This window comes from Hylobates moloch, unplaced genomic scaffold, assembly GCF_009828535.3.
Source record: "Hylobates moloch isolate HMO894 unplaced genomic scaffold, HMol_V3 SCAFFOLD_15, whole genome shotgun sequence".
Taxonomy (NCBI): domain Eukaryota; kingdom Metazoa; phylum Chordata; class Mammalia; order Primates; family Hylobatidae; genus Hylobates; species Hylobates moloch.
In genome coordinates, this window is record NW_026652290.1 from 12728799 (window position 1) to 12755247 (window position 26449).

A 26449-nucleotide genomic window follows, 5' to 3' on the forward strand; every position below is an offset into this window, starting at 1 on the left:
AGTGGACTTTCAGAAAAGTTCTGTTTCCTGATATATCAGTATCAGTCTACGAAACAGCATTCAGGGAAGCAAAATACATACTATTTGATAGTTACATAAATGCAAACCTTTGAAATCACGTGACTCAGATGACTTTTTAAATACCTGTGGGTAAATTTTTGATACATTGTCGAGGAAATCAAATATTGTTTTTCTTAGTGGAACAGTAAAATTCTTAAGTTGTATTTGTCAATAAAACTGTTCATTTAAGTTTATTTGCTTTAAAAGCTATAGTTGTCATTCAAATTGCCTTTTTTGATGCATAATAAAGTACACAGATTTTAAAGATGATTTCAGACAAATAGGATATCTTTTTCCATGCTGTGATATCTTGAGTATTTTTCTATGTAAAGTCAAGTAGGAAACTTTAAACATAGTGATAATTAGGTGTTTTGTGTCAACAATTTTGACAAATCTGAAAGATTTTATGTCTTTTATGAAAATGAGATTAAAATAATTTCAGTTTAACTGTAACTTTGTGGTAGATTTTATGTGGACTCCTCGTGATAGTTTTAAAGCCATGTAAAATTTTCACAGTTTATAGTATGCAGAGGTTTTAATTGTAATGTTAGCAATTTATAGAAATTAAGTTTTCCATTATTGCTTTTATTTAATAAGTGCTTAAAAATGTTATTTGTATAGGTTAGTGAAGCATATAATAAAAAAAGATTTTTTTTTTTTTTGAGATAGAGCCTCACTCTGTCGCCCAGGCTGGAGTGCAGTGGCACGATCTCAGCTCACTGCAAGCTCCACCTCCTGGGTTCACGCCATTCTCCTGCCTCAGCCTCCCGAGTAGCTGGGACTACAGGCGCCCCCCACCATGCCCGGCTAATTTTTTGTATTTTTAGTAGAGACAGGGTTTCACCGTGTTAGCCAGGATGGTCTCAATCTCCTAACCTCGTGATCCACCTGCCTTGGCCTCCCAAAGTGCTGGGATTACAGGTGTGAGCCACCGTGTCCCGCCAAAAAAAGGTTCTTATACATGAATTTATAGTCCACCTGAGGAACCAAGACATATTCAGCATATAACTTAGGGGCCAATTTTCATTCATTATGTAAGTGGGCCAATCTTTCTTAACTATTGCTTTTATCTTGTCAATCCTTTGCTCTGAAATTAGGACCTACTAAAATAGAAATTACCAGATTAGATTCGCATGTTTTTCTGTCACTCTCCATTCTAAATAAAATTACGTGAACACAGCATTATATTTTATTTTTTTGTAGAGACAGAGTCTCACTATGTTGCCAGGCTGGTCTCGAACTCCTGGGCTCAAGCGATCCTCCAGCCTTGGCCTCCCAAAGTGCTAGGACTGCAACAGGCATGAACCACCACACGCCTTTAAGCAGCATTTAAAAAACCTATATTCTTTTCATTTTCCAAATGAACTAAACTATACTTTTAAATCTATACAGCTTTCTACTCCCCATTCTAGCTACAAGCCACATACGAGCTTACTGACTTTAGTTGCCATTAGACCTGTGTCTGAATTCCTTCTGTCCACATTCAGTTCTGTATGTCCAGCAGACTCCTGGACATGTCTGCAAAGCAGGCACCTCAAATGTGTTTAAAACTGAACTCATCATTTCCCCCCATTAGCTACTCTTCATCCAGTGTTCTCATATTAGTAAATGGGATTACTGTCCCACCAGCTGCTCAAGCTAGAAATATGGGAATAAACTTTTTCCTTTATTGTTTGTTATGCCTTTAAAATATTGAATCAGTTTCTCTCCATTCCCACTGTCCCTCCATGATACAAGCCAGTGTCATCTCGATTAGACTAGTCAGTCACCCCTAAAGTGGTCTGTATGTAACCACCTACCTCAACCCTCCAAGATTTTTTTTTTTTCTTTTTTTTTTTTTTTGAGATGGAGTCTCACCCAGGCTGGAGTGCAGTGGCCCAATCTCGGCTCACTGCAACCCCCGAAAATTCAAGCAATTCTCGTACCTTAGCCTCCCAGGTAGCCGGGATTACAGGTGCACCTGGCTAATTTTGTATTTTTAGTAGAGACAGGGTTTCACCATGTTGGCCAGGCTGGCCTTGAACTCCTGACCTTGTGATCCGCCCGCCTCGGCCTCCCAAAGTGCTGAAATGACAGGTGTGAGCCACCGTGCCCAGCTGCATCAGCCTTTTTCTAACCGGTCTTCTCTTCCAGCTTCCTCCACTCTAGCTAAACTAGATGGCTTCTTTGCCCCACACCTCTTCTCTCTGGTTCTGTTTGCCACATGGCAAATCCTACTCATCCTTCAAGACCCAGTTCAAAGGAGGATATCCCAATTGCTATGCATCCTGGGCTAGAAGCAGTTCTTTCTCTGAGTACTTATCCCATGTTATTGCTTTTTCAGGGCACTTAAATCATTCTACATTACTACTATTATTATTATTACTATTATTTATTGAGATAGGGTCTCACTCTGCTACCCAGGCTGGAGTGCAGTGGCACAATCATAACTCACTTTCGCTTTGACCTCCCAGGTTTAAGTGATCCTCCCACCTCAGCCTTTCAAGTAGCTGGGACCACAGTTATGTATCACCACATCTGGCTAATTTTTTTTTTTTTTTGGTAGAGATGAGGTCTCGCTATATTGCCCAGGCTGGTCTCTAACTCCTGAGCTCAAACAATCTGCCCACCTCAGCCTCCCGAAGTGCTGGGATTACAGCATGAGCCACTGTGCCCGGCCTTAACGTTCATTTTTCAGCACGTAATTCAGGCAAGATTAATAGAAAGAAAATGGGATCCCAGATTGCCTTGCCCCAACCCCATCTTCTTTTGGCTTTTGGAGTATGAAAAGGGGGATGTGCTGTGGTCTCCGCCTGAAGCTGACTCGCCCGGGAGCCCTCCTGGACCTGTAAGGAGGAGAACAAATGCTGGCAAATCCGACTGGCCTGAAGTGGATTTGCTAGAGTGACAGGCAGCACAATTAATTCAGTAAGGCATTCGTAAGTGTATCACTTCACAAAGGAATCACAACTGCAGGAATCTGAACGCAAAGATGCCAAGCAAAAGGACTGGGAGAAGACCTGCCTACTGTGTACATTTGACTCTGTTTTGTGCCTTGAGAGCTAGGTGAGAGGCTGACTCTAACGTGGTTAGAATGGAGAACCCAGGGAGGCTTCCTTCAGGACGAGGAGGAGGGAAAGCTGCCAGGATGCAAGGCTGCTCTGGTGACAGGGTCTTCTCTCCTGCCCCTCAGCCCCTGTGTCTCTTTCTCTGTTGTCCGGTCCTCTACAAATTGTCCAGCCCACTGCAGGGAACCAGTCTGATGGATTCAATACTTTGCCCCATTGGAGGGAGTCCTCATGGGCCACCCGTCAGCCAGTGGGCCTATTCTGGTCAAGTGTCCTCCCCTGATCTCCAGTGACCTAGGTGGCGCCCAGTCTGGCTTGCCTGGCCACCTTCCACCTCTGGTGGAGGGCAGGCATCATGCAAGTGTTTGGAAAATACATTTGATTTTATAGTTTAATTCTGGACAATGGTCTTGGGACTGTCTTCAATAGTAAGGATCATGTGACCAAGTCCCCATTTCTTTTCACATTTCAGCTGCCTAATTTACTCCTAAAATGTACTCTATGTGTGCTGGGTGGGGAAATTCTGAACTGGCTTCTGATTCTGGCTCTAACATCAGGGGACCAGCCTTAAGACTTGGAGCGAGCCACCACTTCCTATGGTCCCAGTTTGCTGCCCTGTGGCACAGCAGGGTTAGGAGGGAGGAGCACAAACTAACCTGCCATCACCCCGTGGCTGAGTTGGGATTTTGAAATGCTGTTGTTATACATAATAACTTTTATGACTTCGGGCACCGAGAGAGGGAGGCCCTAATTCCTTTACCAGAACTCAAACCCTTGTGTACATAACATTTTTAGGAATCTATGTTCATAGCTGGGGAACAGAGTGGCAGAATGGTGAAGTGTTCCCCCTGGTGTCACACCCGTCTCAGTGAGAATCAGCCTTTGTCACAGACCTGCTCCGTGACCTCGGGAAGATGATCTGACCTCTCGACACCTCGTTTTCCTCTGGGAATTGGGGATACTAATAGGTCCTCCCCCCTGGCTCACTGGAGGAGTAAGAGGCAACACATGCAAAGCAGTTAACCAGGAGCCCGGGTAGGGACCTGGCTGTGAGTTCAGAGCCTGGGATTTGTGGGATGGCCAGTGTATGCACTTCCAATGACTGCTGGCATTACCACAAACCCTTGGTAGCTTAACACAACAGAAATCTACTCTCACAGTTCTGGAGGCCAGAAGTCTAAATTCCATACTGCTCAGCTGTGCACTGGCTGCAGGCTCCAGGGGAGAATCTGTTCCTGGTCTCTTCCAGCTTCTGGTGGCCAGCGGCATTCCTTGGCTCGTGGCTGCATCACTCCAGTCTTCAAGGTCAGCATTTTCAAATCTCTCTCTGCTCCATCTTCACACGGCCTTCTCGGTGTGTCTAATGTCTCTCTGTCTCCCTCTCCTCTTACAGAGATACCTGCATTGGCCAGATGCAGTGGCTCACACCTGTAATCCTAGTGCTTTGGGAGGCTGAGGCGGGAGGATCACTTGGGGCCAGGAATTGAAGATTATGCTGGGCAACATAGTAAGACCCCGTCTCTACAAAATAAAAAGAAAAGAACTGTATTTAGGGCCCACCCATGTAATCCAGGATAATCTCCTTCCATGTCAAGACCCTTACTTAATCACATCTGCAAAGACCCTTGTATTCACAGGTTCTGGGGATCAGGGTGTGGATATATTTTGGGGAGGGAGACATTTTCAGCCTATCACACCCAGCTGCGGGGTACATGCTGAAGTTGGCTGTCCTTTTTGCCTCCACTGCCCGTTTGCTGTGGAGTTGTGCCCTTGTCTCCTCCAAGCTCCCCTAGCCACCCACGCATCATCTTTCCTGCCCAAGCTCAGCTCCCCATCCTGAGACTTCCTATTTCTGCCCACAGCCACATCATTTTCACCACCATCCTCCTCAGAACTATCCTTGACCCCTGGTGCTCCTTCCCTTTCCTGATGCCACTCCACCTATGCCTTACATCAGTCACCAAATCTCAGCATCACAGTCTGACCAAAAGGGAAACTTCTCATCTGACTCCTCTGATGCACAGAGATGGAGCTGAGCCCTAGAGATAGGGGGTGACTTGCTGGGATCACATGGTGATTCCATGGTGAGACTGGACCACAGCCCAGGCCCCTGGGATCCACTCCTACCCTGACTGCCCATTGGCAAAATGCTTCCTGAGGATGAGGCTCTCTCTATCCTTCTGTCCCTTCCTCAGCCCTGCCTTTGCCTGCCCTCCTTGGGAGGCTGGGGAAGCCTCGTGGGCCCTCTCCAGCCAGCCTCTCTGGCCACTCCAGCATTCCTTTCACTGCTTTCATTTGGGTCATCCCTGTGGAGACAGCTTCAGTGTTTCCCAGTGACCTAGAAGCAAAGTCCATCTGTTGGCAAGCATTTATTGAGCATCTATTATTATGTGCTAGGGGCTGGGGAGCCCAAGATGAACCAGGCATAGGCCCAGCCTTCAATCAGCCTGGCCCATATGCTGCCTTGGCCTGGCATTCACATTTCCACCTGCTCCTCCTGCCTGCTACACCGACCCACCACTGCCTCAAGCAGCCTACATCCACAGTGGGACGCCTGCACTGCTGCTTCCGTGTGTGTTGGTCTGCTGGCCCTGTGTGTGTAGTATCCTTGCCCCTCCTGGCCCCGTCAGAGCTTGTGCTGTCTTCAGTTCCCAGCATCTGTCCCTGCCCTGTACTCCATCCAGTGCCCTGAAGTCAGCCCCTCCGCATGTGCTCCCTTTTGCAGTCCTCTGGCCTCCGTGGCTGGGTGGGAGTCCTGCTTCTGTCCTGGGTTAACTGAAGCCTTGGCAGCTGCCCTTGCTGCCTCATGGGATGTTTTTTGGCCTCTATCCCTCTGTCCCTCCACTCCACCCTCCCTTTTTGCTACCACCTGTCTCTTCTGGTTTTTGCTATTGCCTGGAAGGTAGGGGACGTCACGGTGCTTTGCGCAGTAGAGGTAGCCCTGATTCCATGGCACTGACACCCCCACCTCAAACGCAGCCCCCCATGATGTTTCCTCTCTGGGGAAGCACAGCCATGGCTGAACAGACACAGGCAAGCCCCTCAGCACGGGTACCTGTTCCCACACCCAGCCAGGATCCAGAAACCCGGGGCCCTCACAGGGAGTTCCTGCTGAGTCCCCAACAGGATGTGTTCCTGCTGAGTCCCCAACAGGAAGTGTTCCCGCTGTGCTAGAACTGGGCATGTCCTTGCTTTGACCGCAAGAAACCTGTCTGGCTGGAAGGCACAGATTCCTAACATTTTGAGGGACATTTTACTTCTCCTGAGAGTTTGACGTTTTATTACCTATGGCTACATAACAGACTACCCAAAAGCGAGGTCCCCTAAAAACAACCAAAATGCTATTTGCCCACAAATCTGTGGGTCTGGAATTTAAACAGGGGATACTGGGTGCTGTTCCCTGTCTGGGGGAGCATCACCTTTACCTAGACATTGGTTGCTTTGCTTAAACATTCCTGATCTTTTGCATACCCAAGAATGAGTTGCATGTTAACTTGCATCTTGCACACCTAGGAATGAGTTGGAGATGTGGCTTCACCACCCCCACGTCAGGGGTCCCAGCCGGTGTAGCTCTGGAGTCCGGAGGGTTGCTGGGTCAGCTTGAACATGGGCACATGTCTGGCTGAGCTCCTCGTTCTCCTCCATACAGTCTCAGGGGCCTCTCACTCTCCATGTGGCCTCTCCAACAGAAAAATAAGGCCCGTTACATGGTGGCTCAGGGTTCCCGGGACTACAAATGCAGAATCCACCAAGATTTTCTAAGGTGTAGCCCTAGAGCTTGTGCAGTCTTCAAAGCCCAGCATCTGTCCCTGTCCTGTTTTTTTGTTTTGTTTTGTTTTCTTGGGATAGAGTCCCACTCTTGTTGTCCAGGCTGGAGTGCTGTGGCGCAATCTTGGCTCACTGCAACCTCCACCTCCAGGGTTCAAGCGGTTCTCCTGCCTCAGCCTCCCAAGTAGCTAGGATTACAGGCACCCACCACCATACCTGGCTAATATTTGTATTTTTAGTAGAGATGGGGGTTTCACCATGTTGGCCAGGCTGGTCTCGAACTCCTGACCCCAGGTGATCCACCCGCCTCAGCCTCCCACAGTGTTGGGATTACAGGCGTGAGCTACCGTGTCTGGCCTCCTGCCCTGTTCTTCAGCACCCTGAAGTGAGCCCCTCCACGTGTGCCCCTTGGCACAGCTGGCACAGTGTCACGTCTGTCACATTCTATTGTTTCAGGCAGCCCAGATTCAGTGGAGTGATCTATAGAGGGCATGAATACCAGGAGGTGCATTTCACTGGGGGCCACCACTGTAGCAGATGACTACACATGTCCCGTCTTTCCAGGTGGAGTCTAACTCTTTGAGGGATGCAGGGATGTGTTCTATCCCACAGCCCCTTTCAGAATGGCTCACACCTAGGAATTACTTGATCTACATTCATTTTATTGAGAAGGGAACAGGGAGATCACAGAAGCCATGGGGCCATCTTCGAGGGCCTGTCGTGCTGCTTACTCCTTCCTCACCAAGTACTTCTCCTGGCATTGGCTGGAGGGAAAGGTAGCCATTTGGGCTACGTTTGATAAATGAGAAAGCTGAGTCTCTGTGAAGTTTTTAGTTTATATACTTATTAAGGACCAAAAGATAAATTGGCAGATTGGGGTTGAAAGCCTAGTATGCTCATTTTTTATTGAAAACTAGGGAAATAAGTTTACTTTTCAGAAATTGATTTTCAGGTAAATTTCTCTGAATGCATCTAATCTGTAGACCAAGACATACATGTAATTTTTACATTTTAATTTTATTTTTTTAATTTTAATTTTTAATTTTTTTTTTTTTTTTTTTTTTTTTTTTTCGAGACTGGGTCTCACTTTGTTGTCCAGGCTGGAGTGCAGTGGTGTGACCATGGTTCACTGCAGCCTGGATCTCCTGGGCTCAAGTGATCCTCCGACCTCAGCCTCCCGAGTAGCTGGTACTACAGGAATGTGCTACCACGCCCGGCTAATTTTCTTCTTTTTTTTTTTTTTTTTGGTAGAGAGGGGTTTCTCCCATGTTGTCCAGGTTGGTCTCGAATTCCTGGGCTCACGTGATCCACCTGCCTCAGCCTCTCAAAGTGCTGGGATAACAGGCATGACGCCGTGCCCGAGGGCTTGTGTTTGACCAGACATCACTCTCCATGAGTCATCCAGCACTGTGCCTTGCATGGGGACATTCTTGCTATTTGTGTGGTATGTGTCTTTTTAGAGTACAGAATTACCTTTCTTTCCTTCTTGAAACTGTGGGTAGGTTATATGAGCAATCATGAGGTTACCACCACCTCCACCAATTTGGAAATAGGGAACTAGTATTTCCCTTGGAGAGGGGGTGGTCAGGATTTACAAATAAAAATACAGGGTGCTTCGTTAACTAGAATTTCAAATGAACAACAAATCACTTTTAATGTAAGTGTATCCCATGAAATTTATGGGACATGCTTATACTAAAAAATTCCTCATTGTTCATCTGAAATTCCTGTGTGACTGAGAATCCTGTATTGTTTTGGCAATTACAAAACTGTAAAACTGTAAAACCAATGCATATGGATTAGAAGAAATATAAAGTTCTAATGTAAAGAAATGTAAAGTTACCTTAAGAGATCAGAAAGGGTTCTTTGGCAAGACTTGGTTACAACTGAAGTTTGTAAAAAAAAAAAAAAAAAAAAAAAAAAAAAAGGGTGTATTTACAAAAACACTTCTAACCTCTTGTAAGGTACCTTAAGAACGTGCCAATCAGAAAGGGGGTTAGGGCCGGGCGTGATGTCTCATGCCTATAATCCCAGTGCTTTGAGAGGCCAAGGTTGGAGGATCACTTGAGCCCAGAAGTATGAGAGCAGCCTGGGCAGCATAATGAGACCCCATCTCTACAAAAGAATAAAAATTATCTGGGTGTGGTGGCCTGCATCTCTAGTCCCAGCTACTCAGGAGACTAAAGCAGGAGGATTGCTTGAGTCTGGGAGTCTGAGGCTACAATAAGCTGTGATCACACCACTGCACTTGAGCCTGGGTGGCAGAACAAGACCCTATCTCAAAAAAAAAAAAAAAAAGTGGTGAGGAGATTGATCAACAATAGAAAATGAAAGGTTAAAGAGAAACACTTTGGGCTGGATGTGGTGGTTCACACCTCTAATCCCAGCACTTTGGGAGGCCGAGTGGGTGGTTCGCTTGAAGTCAGGAGCTCGAGACCAGCCTGGCCAACATGGTGAAACCCCATCTCTACTAAAAACACAAAAATTAGCTGGGTCTGGTGGTGCATGCCTGTAATCCTAGCTACTCGGGAGGCTGAGGCACGAGAAATTGTTTGAATTAGGGGGCGGAGGTTGCAGCGAGCCGAGATCGCACCACTGCACTCCAGCCAGAGCAAGACTCTGTCTCAAAAAAAAAGAGAGACAAACTTTGGTCATTCTCCTCAACGCCATCTGGAAGCACCAACTTCCAGGCTGAGACGGCTCGGATCTTAGTGTGGAGATGTACTTGCCAAGTGTCTTAGTCAGCTTGGGCTATTATCACGGAGTATCATAGGCTGGGTGGATTACACAACGAGCATTTATCACTCACAGCAGAGGCTAGGAAGTCCAAAGCCAAGTGCCAGCACGGTTGGGTTCTGGGAAGGGCTCTCTTCCTGGTCCCCAGATGATCAACTTCGTGTTGTGTCCTCACACTGCTGGGACAAAGAGGATGCACCCAACTTTCAGGGGTAGGGACCATTAGGGTCATCAACTAATTACCCATGTTTACCAAGAAAGCTTGTTATAAATTGGCTTCCTGGCCGGGCGTGGTGGCTCACGCCTGTAATCCCAGCACTTTGGGAGGCTGAGGCAGGTGGATCACCTGAGGTCAGGAGTTCGAGACCAGCCAGGAACATGGAGAAACCCTATCTCTACTAAAAATTAAAAATTAGCCGGGCATGGTGGTGGGCACTTATAATCCCAACTACTCGGGAGGCTGAGGCAAGAGAATCGCTTGAACCTGGGAGGTGGAGTTTGCAGTAAGTCGAGACCGTACCACTCCACCCCCCCCACGGGGGGAAAAAAAAAAAAACCCTTCCAAAAAAAAAAAAAAAAAAAAAATTGTCTTCCTGTGCCTCCTGGGAGTAAAGGTGCTGATCTATGAACCTATGTCCCCAGCCCTCTGAGGGTGATGATTCAATACAAAGCCATTGGGGTTTTTCTACATCATTCTCTCTATGAGCTTGGATGATACAAGGCTGATCCATTCTTTGATTTTTTTTTTTTTTTTTTGAGACAGGGTCTTGCTCTGTTGCCCAGGCTAGAGTGCAGTGGCATGATCTTGGCTTACTGCAGCCTCAACCTCCTGGGCCCAGGCGATCCTCCCACTTCAGCCTCCTGAGTAGCTGGGACCACAGGTGCATGCCACCACACCTGCTTAAGCTGATCCATTCTTGCTGTGCTGGGTCACCCCCAGGTGACACTCAATGTCAGTTAATCATGTTTTATTCCAACAACTACACTTTGTTTTTCTGGATCGCTACTACAGCAAATGGCAGATTCCATTTCTTCAGGGTATAAATGCACAATAAGAACAATTAGCGGTCGGGCTCAGTGGCTCACACCTGTAATCCCAGCACTTTGTGAGGCTGAGGCAGGCAGATCACCTGAGGTTGGGCATTCGAGACCAGTCTGACCAACATGGAGAAACCCTGTTTCTGCTAAAAATACAAAATTAGTTGGGCGTGGTGGTGCACTTTGGGAGGCTGAGGCGGGTGGATCACTGGAGTCCAGGAGCTCAAGACTAGCCTGGGCAACATAGCAAGACTCCATCTCTAAAAAAAAAAATTAAGATTAACCAGGTATGGTGGTTAATCCCAGCTACGTAGGAGGCTGGGGTGAAAGGATCGCCTGAGCCTAGGAGGTCAAGGCTGCAGTGAGCTGTGAGTGCACAGCCTGGGAAACAGAATGTGATTTTGTCTCAAAAAACAAAAAAAAAAACAAAAAACCAAATCACTGCATTATTTTAATAAAAACATATGTATCTTATGGGCTGGATGTAGTGGTTCATGCCTGTAATCCCAGCACTTTGGGAGGCCGAGGTGGGACGATTGCTCGAGCTCAGGAATTCAAGGTCAGCCTGGGTAATATAGTGAGACATCTATACTACAATTCAAAACAACAATTAAAAAATTAGCTGGGCATGGTGGCACACACCTATAGTCTTAGCTACTCAGAGGGCTGAGGTGGAAGGAATGCTTGAGTCCAGGAGGTCAAGGCTAAAGTGAGCCCTGATTATGCCATTGCACTTCACAGAGTGAAGAGTGGGTGACAGAGTGAGACCCTGTCTCAAAAAAAAAAAAAAAAAAGATAGCTAGGAGACCAGCCTGGCCAACAACATGGTGAAACCCTGTCTCTACAAAAATACACAAATTAGCCGGGCATTGCAGCAGGTGCCTGTAATCCCAGCTACTCCAGAGGCTGAGGCAGGAGAATTGCTTGAATCTAGGAGAGGGAGGTTGCGGTGAGCTGAGATTGTGCCATTGCACTCCAGCCTGGGCAACAAAAGCAAAACTCCAATCTTAAAAAAAAAAAAAAAAAAAAAAAGTTAGCTAGGTAGATGGATGTATCTGCAAATGATTCCTAGGAGCAGCCCAGGCCTAGAGAGTTAAACCACTCATAGTGATTCACATCAACAGGCCCTTTTGTCAGCGGGCATTTCCATAATTAGAACTTGTGACCAACACGTCCAACCACGAGGATATATCACAAGTACTTGTCTCCAGCTCTGGTTTCTTGGCAAAAAAAGAACCTGTTAAATGTCAGGGCTTTGTGTTTTTGCCTTTGGGCTTTTGCCATGCCTGGTTATTGGGCACCTTCTGGTAATAAACAGTTAGTTGAAAGGAGCTGTTCCCATGTCTTATTTAATTCTCTCATTAAGCCTGTGCGCCACAGGTTTATTGTTCATACCCCTGGATAAACACACTGAGTCCCAGGGAGGTAAAGTGCCTTGGCCGAGGGCCACTCAGGAGCTGGTGGTGCCTCAGTTGAACCCAAGTCCACGGACTGTGGAGTTCGTGCTCTTTCACTGTGGCACACGGGCCTGAGCCTCAGGAACACTGTAAAGTAGGTTGACTTCGCCCTCATGGAGCCCCTATCCGGGACAGCCTCAATCCCTCAGGGCCCCTCTCGGTGCCTGCTTGGCTGACTGGGCAGCCCAGAGAGAACAGTGACCCAGAAAAGCAAGAGGAGAGTTTCCAGGAGGACAGAACACTGGTGCTATCAGGTGCCAGGAGCAGTGTGTGCCACGCGTGGCCCTGCTCTGCTGTGGCTTTGTGTCTTTGGTACATGCTGTGCCCTCAGCCTGGGCTGCCCTGGACTGGCTGTCCCTACCTCTCCAAGACTTAGCCCAAAATCTTACTTTTTTTTTTTTTTTTTTTGAGATAGTGTCTCACTCGGTCCACCAGGCTGGAATGCAGTGGCACAGTCTTGGCTCACTGCAACCTCCACCTCCCGGGCTCAAGCGATTTTCCTGCCTCAGGCTCCCAAGTAGCTGGGATTATAGGTGCCAGCCAGCATGCCCGGCTAATTTTTGTATTTTTAGTAGAGATGGGGCTTTGTTATGTTGGCCAGGCTGGTCTCGAACTCCTGACCTCAGGTGATCCACCCGCCTTGGCCTCCCAAAGTGCTGAGATTACAGGCATGAGCCACTGCGTCTGGTTTCCAAAATGTTACTCTTTTCCCCAGAATGGAAATACAATTATTATTCAAAATATAAGCATAATCTTAAAAAATAATGTTTTAAAACTTTTTATATATACATGTAAAATTTAAATGCACATGATATATATCAAATGTGTGAATATGTATTTTTGTATTTATAAACTGAAATATGTAAATTTATATATAAAACTATCACAAATGAATATGATATACTATGTATATGTTTTGTAACCCTCATTTTTACTCACTACAAAATAAATGTATTTTATATAGTAAACATAGATTTACATAATTTTTTCAAGGTAAATAGTTAAAAAAATATAAAGCTAGTAAATGCTCATTGCAAAATAAATATTGCTAAAAAATATCAAGAAGAAAGTAAACAGCACAAAAAGCCCTCCTTCTAAAGACAACCATTATTAACATTTTGGCAAACATCCTTTTTATTATTTTTTATTTTTTATTTTTTGAGATGGAGTCTCACTTTATTGCCCAGGCTGGAGTGCACTGGGGAGATCTTAGCTCACTGCAACCTCCGCCTCCCAGGCTCAGGCGATTCTCCTGCCTCAGCCTCCCCAGTAGCTGGGATTACAGGCACCCACCACCACATCCCAGCTAATTTTTTTTAATATATATTTTAGTAGAGATGGAGTTTCACCATGTTGGCCAGGCTGGTCTCCAACTCCTGACCTCAAATGATCCGCCCACCTCGGCCTCCCAAAGTGTTGGGATTACAGGTGTGAGCCACCATGCCCGGCCCAAACATCCTTTTTTACATACATATACACCCATATTTTTATATAAATAGTTTCAAATTATATATACACTGCTTGGGACTTTTTAAAAAATTTCAGCAAGATCTTGGGGACATCCTTCCATGATAATACGCAGAGCATGAGATTGTTCTTTTTAATGACTACACATTTTATTGTGAGAGCATAACTTTATTGAACTTATTTATAAACACTAGTGGCAAGCATCCATCTTTCAGCTTTTCAGAATTAAAAACAACACTGTGATGAGCTACCTGATACATGGATTCTTTCTGGAATAAGAAATAAATGGACTGAAAAATTAGAATGTACAATTCTAGAGGTCCCGCGTTGTCAAATTATGTTGAAAAATGTGCACCACGAAAAAGTCTAAAAGTTCAGCCAAGGTTCACATGGGTCATTTCTGGGCAAAAGGACCAGGCATGATTTTGTTCTTCTTCCTATTCTTCTGTCCTCCTCAGCTTTTCTATTCTAAGTGTGTCCTTCGTTATGCTGATGCAAGTTGGCATTTTTACATTGCACAAGAATATATGGTTTTAATCCACGCAAGTGTCGCCTCTGACGACACTCTCTTTTCAGTTCCTCCTGCACCACACTTGCTCTCATCATCTGCTACAGGGGAGGGACCTGCTAGCCCCGTGCCTAAGTTAGCACCAGCAGGAACCCACAGGTGTTCAGTGGGGAGTCGCTGACTGCCTTGGAGAAGTGAATTTGAGACAAGCTGTTAATGGCTCATGGTCCTAGGGTAACCCCCTCGGCTGGCACCTGCATTTAGCACAGCAGTGAGCCAAGCAGTTTCCATCTTGTGGGAAAAAAGCCTTGAGGGGTCCCTAAGGGCAAGAAGGCCTTTCCTGGCTCAGTCCAATCAGATATCCGCTGCGGCTGTGCTTCTTCTGGCCGTAGGTCCCTGTCTTTGTTGGTTCCCTGCACTGACCTAGCCAAAAGGAAGCTGCTTGCTTCTGGGCAGCAGCTGTCCTCTCCCCCAGAAAGTCTAAAAGGACACAGAGGACATCTTCAGTATTTCTATAGAGGTCACAAGTGAAGTGGGTTGCTGTTTTATGTTTGGTTGGTATGTTAAAATGAATTTGTTGTGAGACTTGAGAGTCCTTGTGGCGGTATGGGTTAGGGATGAACACGGTGACTAAGGATTCAGAATTCACACACACATTAGTGGGACTCTTAGGCTCTTCACTGCACCTGCTTCCAGAACACTGGCAGTCATTAAACGATCCTATTCTGGGAAAAAATGGGATGGTCACAGAGAGGAAACTTTCAGGTTCAGACACTGGGAGACTCCCCTCAGTGAATAAGCTGATTCTCTGCCAGATTGCCTCTGAGAATAAGCCACATTCATGAACACAGAACCCCCCACCAGTTTTTTGTGCCTCGTAATGAAATCTTAACAGATAGCCAAAGATTACCAGATGTTTATGGAAAGTTTTAACATGAAACAAAAAGACCAGAGGAAACAACAGAACAAATCTTCAAAAGTAGTATAGTTACTATCTATAGAGAAGTAAGAAAAGACATTTTATCCATGAAATGAGAGGATGTATTTTAGACTGTTTGGGATGCTATAACAAAATATGATAAACTGTGTGGTTTATAAACAACAGAAATTTATTTCTCATGGTTCTAGGGACTGGAATCCAAGATCGAGGTGCTGATCTTGTGTCTGGGGAGGGCCTGCTTTCTGGTTTAGAGATAGTGTCTTCTTGCAGTGGCCTCACGTGGTGGAAGGAGTGAGCTGACTTCCTTGGGTCTCTTTTATAAAGTCACTAATACTATTCATAAGGGTTCCATTCTCATGACCTGATCACCTCTCAAAAGTTCCCATCTACAAATACTATCACATTGGGGGTTAGGTCTCAACATATAAATTTTGTGGGGACACAGACATTCAAACCATAGCAGAGTGCAAAATAAAATAATCATAACAAGAAAGAGATTTTGGCTATGAAAAAGCAGAATAAAGTAAGTATTCAAAAGAAAAGATAGAAAATAATTGATGACTGTAGTACAAAAACATGGAAAAATGTGAGAGAGAAGAAAATTTGAGGATCCACTCTGAAAGTCCAACATCCAGCAAGAATGGAGGGCAGGAAATTATCAAAGAAATAATACCAGAAAATTTCTTAGAATGAAAGGATAAGAGTCTCAGTATTGAACCACCTACTAAGTGAGTCACAAAATGAATGGGAAGAAAGGCTCAGGCTAAGGCACATCTTTATAACCTTTCAGAACTCTAAGGATAAAAAGGCGATCCTATAATCTTCCTAAAAATAACAGATAATATAAAAAGGACTAGGAATCAAAATGGCATTGAACATCTCAGTAGCAACTTTGGAAGTCAGAAGAAACTGGAGCAAACTGTTCATAATTCTGAGAGGAAATGATTTGCAATCTAGAATTCCACGTCAACCCACACAAATTCTCAATCAAGTATGAGGGCAGAATAAAAACATTTTCAGATGTCAAAGATCTCACAATATTTATCTCTATGTACCTTTATTCCAGAAGGTTCTGGGGATGTGCTACTGAAACCAAAGGAGTCAGCCAGGAAAGAGGAAGACACAGAATTTAATAATTTAAGAAACAGGGGATCCAACAGAACAAAGTGTAGTTGCAGTCCTAGGAACAGCTATGCAGTAGGCCCATGGACAACCAGTATAGATATGAATGGGGAGATGAAGGTACCCAGAAAAAAAATGTAACCAGTGTGCATGGGCCATGTAGCGAAGCATTAAAAAACAAAGTAAAGAATCAGAGAACCATAAAAAATGAGGCACATGCATATTATATAATCTTTTAAGAAAATAAATAATAGAAATCAAGTGATGATTAACTCTAGGCAAAAATAAAGAGGTTCTACAAGAAGGAAAGCATGGTCATAGTATGCTATTTGGCTCTGTAGTGCACAATGTTTGCATAATTATCATAATGTAAACACTGACCACCAGATTCAACCAAAATTTATGATAGAATCACAAGAGGAATGACAAGTGGAAAGTATGATGTATGAGAGTTAAGTCCTCATCTCTCATGGCAATTAACTAACAGATGCTACCTAAAATTATAAGATCAAGAAATCTCATTATACACACATTGTTGAGAAACACGGAGTTAAATACCAGAAAAAAACAGCCAAAGAGTTGAGAACAGTAGCCTCTAGGAAGTTGGCCTATGGGGTGGGGACTATTACTTTTCATTACAATGCTTTTAGTACTTCTTAGCTTTTAAAAATGTGTACTTGGAATATTTTCATACATATAGTAATTTTATTATTATTATTACTATTATTATTATTATTGAGATGGAGTCTCGCTCTGTCACCCAGGCTGAAGTGCAATGGTGTGATCTCAGGTCACTGCAACCTCTGCCTCCCAGGTTCAAGCGATTCTCCTGCCTCAGCCTCCCAAGTAGCTGGGACTACAGGCGTGCACCACCACACTTGGCTAATTTTCTTTTTTTCTTTTTCTTTTTTTTTTTTTTTTGTAGCAGAGACGAGGGTTCGCCATGTTGGCCAGGCTGGTCTCAAACTCCTGACCTAAGTGATCCGCCTGCCTCAGCCTCCCAAAGTGCTGGGATTACAGCCATGAGCCATTGCACCCGGTCCATATAGTAATTTTAAAATAAAGTCAACAAATTAGGAAGACAAAAGGATGGCTTGGTTGTTAATCTAAATGAATCTCTAGTTAGTGGTGTGTTGGTGTAAGTAAAATTCAGAGACCATAGGAAAAATAGATTGAGGAGCAGTTGAAAGGGTAGGCGGAAAGGCAGAGGCTGGGAACCACCTAGAAAGCATGGAGAAGTTGTTATGCCTCAGGGTCATTTGTATATTTAGGAATGCCTAAATATTAATACATTACTGACTTGTTAAATTGCTTTCTGACTGTAAAAGTAATAATACTTATTGTAGAAAGTTTGGAAAATGCAAATTAATAAGTAAAGAGGGACAGAGAAAGAGAAATCAAAACCACCAAATATCTCATTATTCATAGATTATTACTTATCAGCATTTTTTTTTTTTTTTTTTTTTTGACACAGTGAGGGCAGTGGCGCAATCTCAGCTCACTGCAACCTCCACCTCCTGGGTTCAAGTGATTGTCATGCCTCAGCCTCCCAAGTATCTGGGATTACATGGATGTGCTACAATGCCCAGCTAATTTGTGTATTTTTTAGTAGAGATGGGGTTTCACCTTGTTGGCCAGGCAGGTCTCGAACCTCTGACCTCAGATGATCTGCCTGCCTCAGCTTCCCAAAGTTCTGGGATTACAGGCATGAGCCACCGCGCCCAGCCAAGCACATCTTTTTAAAACAAAAATAAGATTACAATGTATAGGCCAGGGAAGGTGGCTCATGCCTGTAATCCCAGCACTTTGGAAGGTGGAGGCATGCAGATGTCTTGAGCCCAGGAGTTCAAAACCAAAACAAGCCTGGGCAACATGGTGAAACCCCCTCTCTACAAAAAACACAAAACATGCCGGGCGCAGTGGCTCACGCTTGTAATCCCAGCACTTTGGGAGGCTGAGGCGGGCGGATCACGAGGTCAGGAGATCGAGACCACGGTGAAACCCCGTCTCTACTAAAAATACAAAAAAAAATTAGCCGGGCGTAGTGGCGGGCGCCTGTAGTCCCAGCTACTTGGAGAGGCTGAGGCAGGAGAATGGCGTGAACCCGGGAGGCGGAGCTTGCAGTGAGCCGAGATTGCGCCACTGCACTCCAGCCTGGGCGACAGAGCGAGACTCCGACTCAAAAAAAAAAAAAAACACAAAACATTAGCCAGGTGTGATGGTGCATACCTGTAATCCAAGCTAGCTGGGAGACTGAGGTGGGAGGATCACCTGATCTAAAGAGGTCCAGGCTGCAGTGAGCCGTGATCACACTACTGCACTCCAGGCTGGGTGAAAGAGTGAGGCCCTGTCTCAAAAAAAAAAAAAAAAATTACAATGTGTAAACATTTCTGTGTCACACTTTATTTCCCCTTAGCATTTCTGTAGGTCACTATTGTCTTTGAGAAATGATTTTTTTTTTTTTTTTTTTTTGAGACAATGTCACTCTGTCACCCAGGCTGGAGTGCAGTGGTTGGACCACGGCTCACTGCAACCTCCGTCTCCTGGGTTCAAGCAATTCTCCTGCCTCAGCCTCCTAAATAGCTGGAACTACAAGCATGTGCCACCATGCCTGGCTAATTGTTATATTTTTAGTAGAGACGGGGTTTCACCATGTTGGCCAGGCTGGTCTCGAACTCCTGACCTCAGGTGATCAGCCTGCCTTGGCCTCCCAAAGTGCTGGGATTACAGCCATGAGCCACTGTGCCCAGCTGAGAAATGACTTTAAATAGATGCTTAGTATTCTAACATATGAACGTACATGTAATTTATGGTCTATGATTAATAATTTATGCTTTTCCAGTCTCCAATAGCTGGATATTTTGATTGTTTCTAATTTTCATAATTATAAATAATATTTGGTGACTATCCTTAACCATAAGTCTGTGAGATCTCTTATTGGGTCAACGGGTATGAACATTTTAAAAGCTATTAATACTCCATGTCAGGTTGTTCACCAGAAAGATTCGACCTGTTTATACACAGTTCCGCCAGGATAATCTACCATCATTGGATGTTATCATCAAAGACAACTTTTTAGTAACCATGTTAATGTATCACACATTCAAAAAAAGATCAAGGTTGGGGGGAAATTCGTAAATGGAATGCAAACAAAAATAAATGAACCTAACTATATTTCATGTTAATAACAATACTACACTGAAGGGCAGAATTGGGAGGGGGAAGAACTAACCCAGGTAGGTAACTCGAACACAGTATTTTAACATATATCTTCTGGCTATAAAAAACCCTAAATAAATACTAATTGGTAGAATTGTTTTCCTGCAGTGCCATGGATTAGGAATTCTGAAATTATTTTTAGTACATATTCTAGTACAGAGCAAATAAATAAATAAATTGTGAATAATAGGAGCCAGGTTTCTCTCTACTGGCGAAGGACATCACACATATGGAAAAATGGAAGGCTAGAATGAATGAACTCTGTGGTGTCAGGCTGGACTGGAACTGGAAATGTCAGTACGGACTCATGTTTGAGTTGTACCGTGGCTACTTTTGAAACTATGCTTGATTTTTGGGAATATACTCTGAGGTATTTTGGAGTGCAGGGCATCATGTCTACAATTTACTTTTTTTTGGAGACAGTCTTGCTCTGTTGCCCAGGCTGGAGTGCAGTGATGTGATCTCAGCTCACTGCAATCGCTGCCTCCTGGGTTCAAGCAATTCTCCTGCCTCAGCCTCCCAAGTAGCTGGGATTACAGGCATGCAACGCCATGCCCCACTAATTTTTATATATTTAGTGGAGACGGGGTTTCACCGTTTTGGTCTGGCTGGTCTCAAACTCCTGACCTCAAGTGATCAACCCACCTCACTCTCCCAAAGTGCTGGGATTACAGGCATGAGCCACCTCGCCCAGCCTGCAATTTATTCTCAAATGGTTCAGGAAAACAATGTATATTTACATATAGAGACAGAGATAAAGACACAAAAAGGATGAGAATGATAAAGAAATGAGGTAAAATGTTAAGCACTGGGGAATCTGGGTGAAGAGAATGTAGGGATTCTTTATACTATTTTTGCCACTTTTCTTTTAGCTAGAAATTATTTCAAAATAAACAGTTTGGCCAAATTAGCAGGTAAGAAAAAATTATTAGTGTGGTTTTCATTTTATTTCATTCATGTGTTCAGTAAAGTTGAACACATGGATGTTAATGGACCATTCGGGTTATATGGTTCATATTTTTTGCTCATTTTTACGTCATGGTGTTTTTCCGTGCTGATATGTAAAAGCTATTTTAAAACCCTTCATCTGCCATATATGTTACATTTCTTTCCTGCTTTCTGCCACCTTCTAATGTTGTTACCAACTTTCTTTTCCAACCTTGGGCCACTGGCATATATACTCATTTCTACGTATCAGAACTTGTAGTGCTTTTTGAAATGCAGACAGCCTATGGCTCATTCTGCAACTGCATATTAGTTAACAGGCAAAAATACCTTAGTAAAAGAAAGCGTCTTTTCCTTCTAATGAAAAAAAAAAACCTAACCCCCTGGAAACACTAAGGTGTTTGTCTGTTTATTTTTAACAGGGTCTCACTCTGTTGCCCAGGCTGAAGTGCTGTGAATCACGGCTCACTGCAGCCTCGATCTCCCAGGCTCAACCCATCCTCCCACCTCAGCCTCCCAAGTAGCTGAGACTACAGGCATGTGTCACTACACCTAGCTTTTTTTTTTTTTCTTTTTTCTTTTTTTTAGAGATGGGGTCTCCCTATGTTGACCAGGCTGGTCTGGAACTCCTAGGCTCAAGTGATTCTCCTTTCTCCTGTCTTAGCCTCCCAAAGTGCTGGGATCATAGGCATGAGACACCATGCCTGGTCAGTTATTTAAGAAAATAAATATTAGACCATGCAGAAATATGCTATCCTAAAATTTGTGAGCAAGAACAAAGTTCATGATTCAGAAATTTAAACAGTTTAAATGCAAAATGAAGTTCTTTTTAATGAATACCAAAAAACTGAAGGAAAATCTAGTGAATACCTTTTACGCTTCAGACACCTCGTATGAGAGTGTTTACCCTCAAGCATCTCGCAGTTGAATAAGGGTGACATGTAAGAACTAGGTTACAATCATTGTGACTCAGACGATTGCAGTATTATTATGTACACACAAGGCAATGAACAGGCAGAAGAGTTTTGTCATGAGGCAGGATGAGGCTATAGAAGAGGTGACAACTAAGCTAAAGAAGCCACTCAGGATGTCAGAAGACAGCCGTTCAGTCAAAAACAGGCACAATATCCAAAGGAACTCATTTGATCCCTAAAATTCTGTTAAGATGTGCTGTAGGTGGTGCACAGTGGCTCACACCTGTAATCCCTGCACTTTGGGAGGCCGAGGTAAGTGGATCACCTGAGGTCAGGAATTCAAGACCAGCCTGGCCAACATGGTGAAACCCCGTCTCTACTAAAAATACAAAAATTGGCTAACACAATGAAATCCTGTGTCTACTAAAAACAGAAAAAAAAAAATTAGCCGGGCGTGGTGGCGGGTGCCTGTAGTCCCAGCTGCTCTGGAGACTGAGGCACGAGAATCGCTTCAACCCAGGAGGCAGAGGTTGCAGTGAGCCGAGATCGCACCACTGCACTCCAGCCTGGGCGACAGAGCAAGACTTCGTGTCAAGTAATAATAATAAAAAAAGATATGCTGTAATTGTCTCCGTTTTACAAAAGAAGTCAAGTAACTGGCACAGGTCCCACGCTAGTAAGTGAGGGTTTTGGGATTCAAGCACAGTCCACCTTCGCCCCTATGCTACACCACCTCAGGCTGTCGGGAGATAGGCGCCCAGTCAAAAGGCACATGCAAGAAAGCCCACGACTTCTCAAGCATCGAGGCAGGAGTGGCGCATCAGTATTCTCAACTTCAAACTTTGAGAATAGTCATGGTAGGAATCCATTTTATTCAAGAATGGGTTCAGGTGAGGGTGGATCTGGGCACTGGGTTCAAAGGACAAATTTGGAGATTTCATGATCCAGGAGGGTGAACAAATAAGGAAGGGCTAAAGAGATCCTCGAAGTTGAAAGGTTAAACACACAGAGTTAATGTCCTCTAAGGAGAGCCAACAAGGGGTTACAAGTGCTGAAGTCATCAAGAAAATGTACCTGTCTTTCCTGGAGACGGCGAAGGAGAATTATGAGGAGGAAAATCCAGAGGATGGTAATATGGCCTGACTTCAAAATAACGGATACCGGGTGCGGTGGCTCACGCCTGTAATTCCAGCACTGTGGGAGAGCGAGGGGAGTGGAATCACCCGAGCTCAGGAGTTCGAGACCAGCCTGGGTAACAGGGTGAAAACCCGTATTAAAAAAAAAAAAAAAAAGCCGGGCGCGGTGGCCCACGCCTGTAATCCCAGCACTCTGGGAGGCCAAGGCGGGCGGATCACTTGCAGTCAGGAGTTCGAGACCAGCCTGGCCAACATGGGGAAACCCCGTCGCTACTAAAAATACAAAAATTAGCCGGACGTGATAGCGGGCACCTGTAGTTCCAGCTACTGGGGAGGCTGAGGCAGGAAAATCGCTTGAAGCCAGGAGGCAAAGGTTGCACTGAGCCGAGATTGTGCCACTGCACTCCAGCCTGGAGGACAGAGAAAGACTCCGTCTTCCAAAAAAAAAAGCAAGCAAGAAAAAGAGAATGGCGAGGCCCAGGGCGACTGAACGTCCCACCCGAGGCCACACAGCTAGCTCAGCCCTAATGCCGGCCCCGCGCTGCCTTTCCGAACTCACGGCCTCCCCTTGGCATCCGGGTTTTGGCCTGGGAGCGCCAGGGACTCCACGAGGACGCGCCCCACACTTGCGCGTCTGGGTTCCAGCCCCCGCGGCCCCCAACAAAGAAGGGAAAGTGCTGCGGGTGACGGCCTCGGAGAGCGCTGGGGCTCTACGTCAACCTGCGGCGGCCGCCGACTCATTTGGGGCCACGCTGGTTGCATTCGTCACGCCGGGGATGTCCCTCAAACCTGCCGAGGACGTTCCAACACCGGAGACCCCAGCGACGCGGGCGCGTCCGTGGCTCTCGAGAACCAGGCCGCGGAGCCGCCGCGAGGGCAGGCGGGCAACTGGCGACTGCCGGGCGGACAGCTGCGGCTTCTCGCCCGCTCGCTACCCTCCATTCTGGAAGAGGCGGGCCGCGACCGCCGAACTCCAGCTCTGCGCCTGCCCAGTCGGCCGCGCGCTCAGGGGCATGGCACTGGCGAGTAGTGAGCGGGGGCCGGGCCCACAGGGCGTGCGCGACGGAGCGGCGCGGCGCGGCGTGCGCCAGTGGGCGTGGCGTGGCGTAGTGCGAAGGGACGCGGTGCGCACGCGCATGAGGGCTGCCGCGGGTGGGTGGTGTCGAGGCCTGTTGGGTTAGGGCGGTTCGCGGGTGCTGTCAGAGCTGGGCCGGGGCCTCTAGGCAGGGTAGCCGGGTCGTAGAGGCGGGGGCCAGTCGCGGTCGGTGGAGCGGGATGAGGATGTAGGAGGGGCGGACGTGGCGGAAGTCGCGAGGTCAGCGGGGACCGAGTGCCTCTAGGGAGCCAGGGAGGCCTTTCCCGACGCTCCTGGGGAAGAAGAAGCGAGAGTCCCTGGGGAACCCCCACTCCACCCCCAGCCGGGGACTGGGTTGTGCCTGCCCGGACCAGAGCCCACAGTACGAGTTGCTATAGGCAACCAGCCACGGTGGCCAGCTCCTCCCCGTTTGCCCGGGATGTTCTGGTTTTGGGACCAAAGCATCCTAGGCCTCCAGCCCACTGCAGTGACCGAATTCTGCGCCCCCTGCCCATCTTCTCCCGCAGCTTCCCTAGATTAGGCTTGGGAGGCAAGAGGAGGCTTCCTGACCTTTCACACTGTCTTTTTAATATTAAGATGAAGGCACACTCCACAACTTTTTTCCAGCCAGGCCCAGACATGTCCGTCCTTGTAAGATAAAACCTTCCATGGGAGCCTTTCTTCCTAATCAAGGTAGGTAGACCACAGGAAAGTGCATCTTGTTTTATGTTTTGTCCTGTAGAAGTCAGATTTCAGCCCAGTTGTGTAGGAGTGAGGATGAGCCTGTGCTCATATCACAGCTTTGAGTACAGAGACATTTGATCTGGAATTTTAGCCAGCCTCTTCAACCCCAGAATTTATAGGTTCAATCAAAGCAGACATTAGCTTAAGTTTTCCCATCAATCGTCTGTCATTAAACTGGCAAAATCTAGATAATTAGAAAATATGACAGAGATGATCCATATAGAGATGTTCAACTTTTTCCTTGTCTAATTCAAAAAGCCTCGTGGTGGAACATCGGACCCATTCAAGAGGAAGGATGAAAGCTCTATATAGGAACACGATGTGAATGGAGGAAACCTGTCATTGTGAGGCTGGCTTTTGATTAGTCATCTGATGTCTTCCCTAATCTGACGTGACTTTGAGGCTGTAAACTTCAGTGGCTAAGCTGTAGTTTCTTAGCCTGCAGTTAAATTGCAGAAATGATAGGGCTTACATTAGTTTTGTTTTTATTTGATGTTGAAGATCTTTGAGTCACATTAGAAACGATGAGTATTTTTCATGTGGCACTAATGAGTTAATTCATAATATTATTTTGTGAGACAGAGTCTCTATTGCCCAGGCTGGAGTGCAGTGACACAATCACGGCCCACTGCAGCCTTGATCTCCTGGGCTCAGATGATCCTCCCACGTTAGCCTGAGAAGTAGCTGGGACTACAAGTGCACACCACCACATCCTGCTAATTTTTTTGTAGATATGGGGTTTTGCCATGATGTCGAGGCTGATTTCAGACTCCTAGGCTCAAGTAATCCTTCTGCCTTGGCCTCCCAAAGTGCTGGGATTATAAGCGTGAGCCACTGTGCCAGGCCAATATTATTCCCCAAAAGAAGGAAGTTGGGTGTGAGGTCCTGCTCCTATGGTCACCATGAGGTTTTTTTGTTTGTTTGTTTTGGACTCTTGCCCAGGCTAGAGTGCAGTGGCACAGTCATGGCTCACTGCAGCCTCAAGCTCCTGGGCTCAAGTGATCCTCCTGTCTCAGCCTCCCTGGTAGCTAGGACCACAGATGTGCACAACTATGCCCAGGGAATTTTTAAAGTTTTTGTAGAGACAGGGTCTCACCATGTTGTCTGAGCTGTTCTCAAACTCCCGGCCTCAAGCAATCCTCCTATCCCAAAGTGCTGAAATTACAGGCATGAGCCACCACGCCTGGCCACCACTAGTTTTTGTAATGGGAGCAGGTTCCATAAGAGATGGAGGAATGGATTTCATAATTGTCTTAATTTCTTAGGTCCCCAAGAAATTGATTGTACATGAGGAAACCACTCTAAGTGTGACCACTCTAAAGCATTAGCAATCAGTCATTTCACTCTAGGGAGAAATCAGAGCTAAAATATGGAGGATAGGTTAAGTCCCCAATATGGATATGTATTTTTATATTTGACTACTTGTGTTTTTTTGTTAGATGCAAATAATACGGCACTCTGAACAGACACTAAAAACAGCTCTCATTTCAAAGAACCCAGTGCTTGTGTCACAGTATGAGAAATTAGATGCTGGGGAACAACGTTTAATGAATGAAGCCTTCCAGCGAGCCAGTGATCTCTTTGGACCCATTACCTTGCATTCTCCATCAGATTGGATCACCTCCCACCCTGAGGCTCCCCAAGACTTTGAACAGTTCTTCAGTGATCCTTACAGAAAGACACCCTCTCCAAACAAACGCAGCATTTATATACAGTCCATTGGTAAATACTGGTAATGTGCTGGTTTTGGTTTGGTTTGCAATGGCGCTGTTGTCAGGAATAGTCCAGGCTATTGGTCTGATTCAGATGGGCCGTTTTAGGATCGTTTTTGATATTCATTGTGGTGGTACAAGTTTTGTAGCCAAACTGACTTGAAAGATAACATTTTGTTTCTTTTTAATTCATAGCAACACCAATGAATGATAAAGGTTATTGAAAATTTAGACTTGGTTTTGTTTCTAATTTGAATCTTCTTACTCATAGACTGGGTAAACACTGAATAATCATCTTAAAGTCTGTTTTTAAATGTTCTTCCATATTATAGGCTCTCTAGGAAACACCAGAATTATCAGTGAAGAATATATTAAATGGCTCACGGGCTACTGTAAAGCATATTTCTATGGCTTGAGAGTAAAACTCCTAGAACCAGTTCCTGTTTCTGCAACAAGATGTTCCTTTAGAGTCAATGAGAACACACACAACCTACAAATTCATGCAGGTGAATTACACGACTTGCAATTCGAACTGAGTATATGTATATAATACACACTCAT

The 26449-nt window shown here is 45.4% G+C and overlaps 2 protein-coding genes and 1 long non-coding RNA gene across 17 annotated transcripts in view; 2 read left to right on the forward strand and 1 right to left on the reverse strand.

The window, feature by feature from the left end:
- The window catches only part of LOC116483633 (keratin, type I cytoskeletal 17-like), a 137691-nt gene that overhangs the window by 44776 nt on the left and 66466 nt on the right, over positions 1 to 26449 (forward strand). The gene's annotated exons all lie outside the window — the stretch shown is intronic.
- AMZ2 (archaelysin family metallopeptidase 2) overlaps positions 1 to 26449 on the forward strand; it is a 38191-nt gene that overhangs the window by 5579 nt on the left and 6163 nt on the right. Inside the window, exons 1-4 of one of the 8 annotated variants that reach the window (XM_058429004.1) lie at positions 23240 to 23383; positions 24064 to 24125; positions 25616 to 25898; positions 26221 to 26394. In XM_058429004.1, coding sequence (XP_058284987.1) covers positions 25616 to 25898; positions 26221 to 26394 — 457 coding nt within the window. In that variant the 5' untranslated portion in view covers positions 23240 to 23383; positions 24064 to 24125. Of the gene's footprint in view, positions 1 to 23239; positions 23387 to 23463; positions 23510 to 23529; positions 23673 to 24059; positions 24126 to 25615; positions 25909 to 26220; positions 26395 to 26449 lie in introns of those variants that run through there. The other 7 variants (XM_058429003.1, XM_032177848.2, XM_058429001.1 and 4 more) reach the window with 7 other exon arrangements.
- LOC116483635 (uncharacterized) lies at positions 1708 to 23239 on the reverse strand. Of its 8 annotated transcripts, none has more exons than XR_009210099.1 (5): positions 22296 to 23239; positions 18373 to 18490; positions 9685 to 9787; positions 6617 to 6787; positions 1708 to 4628 (listed from the first exon to the last, which is right to left on the reverse strand). It is a non-coding gene; the product is annotated as an uncharacterized LOC116483635 (long non-coding RNA). The 8 variants fall into 8 exon arrangements; XR_009210100.1 differs by having other exon boundaries at positions 18373 to 18494; XR_004252328.2 differs by lacking the exon at positions 18373 to 18490.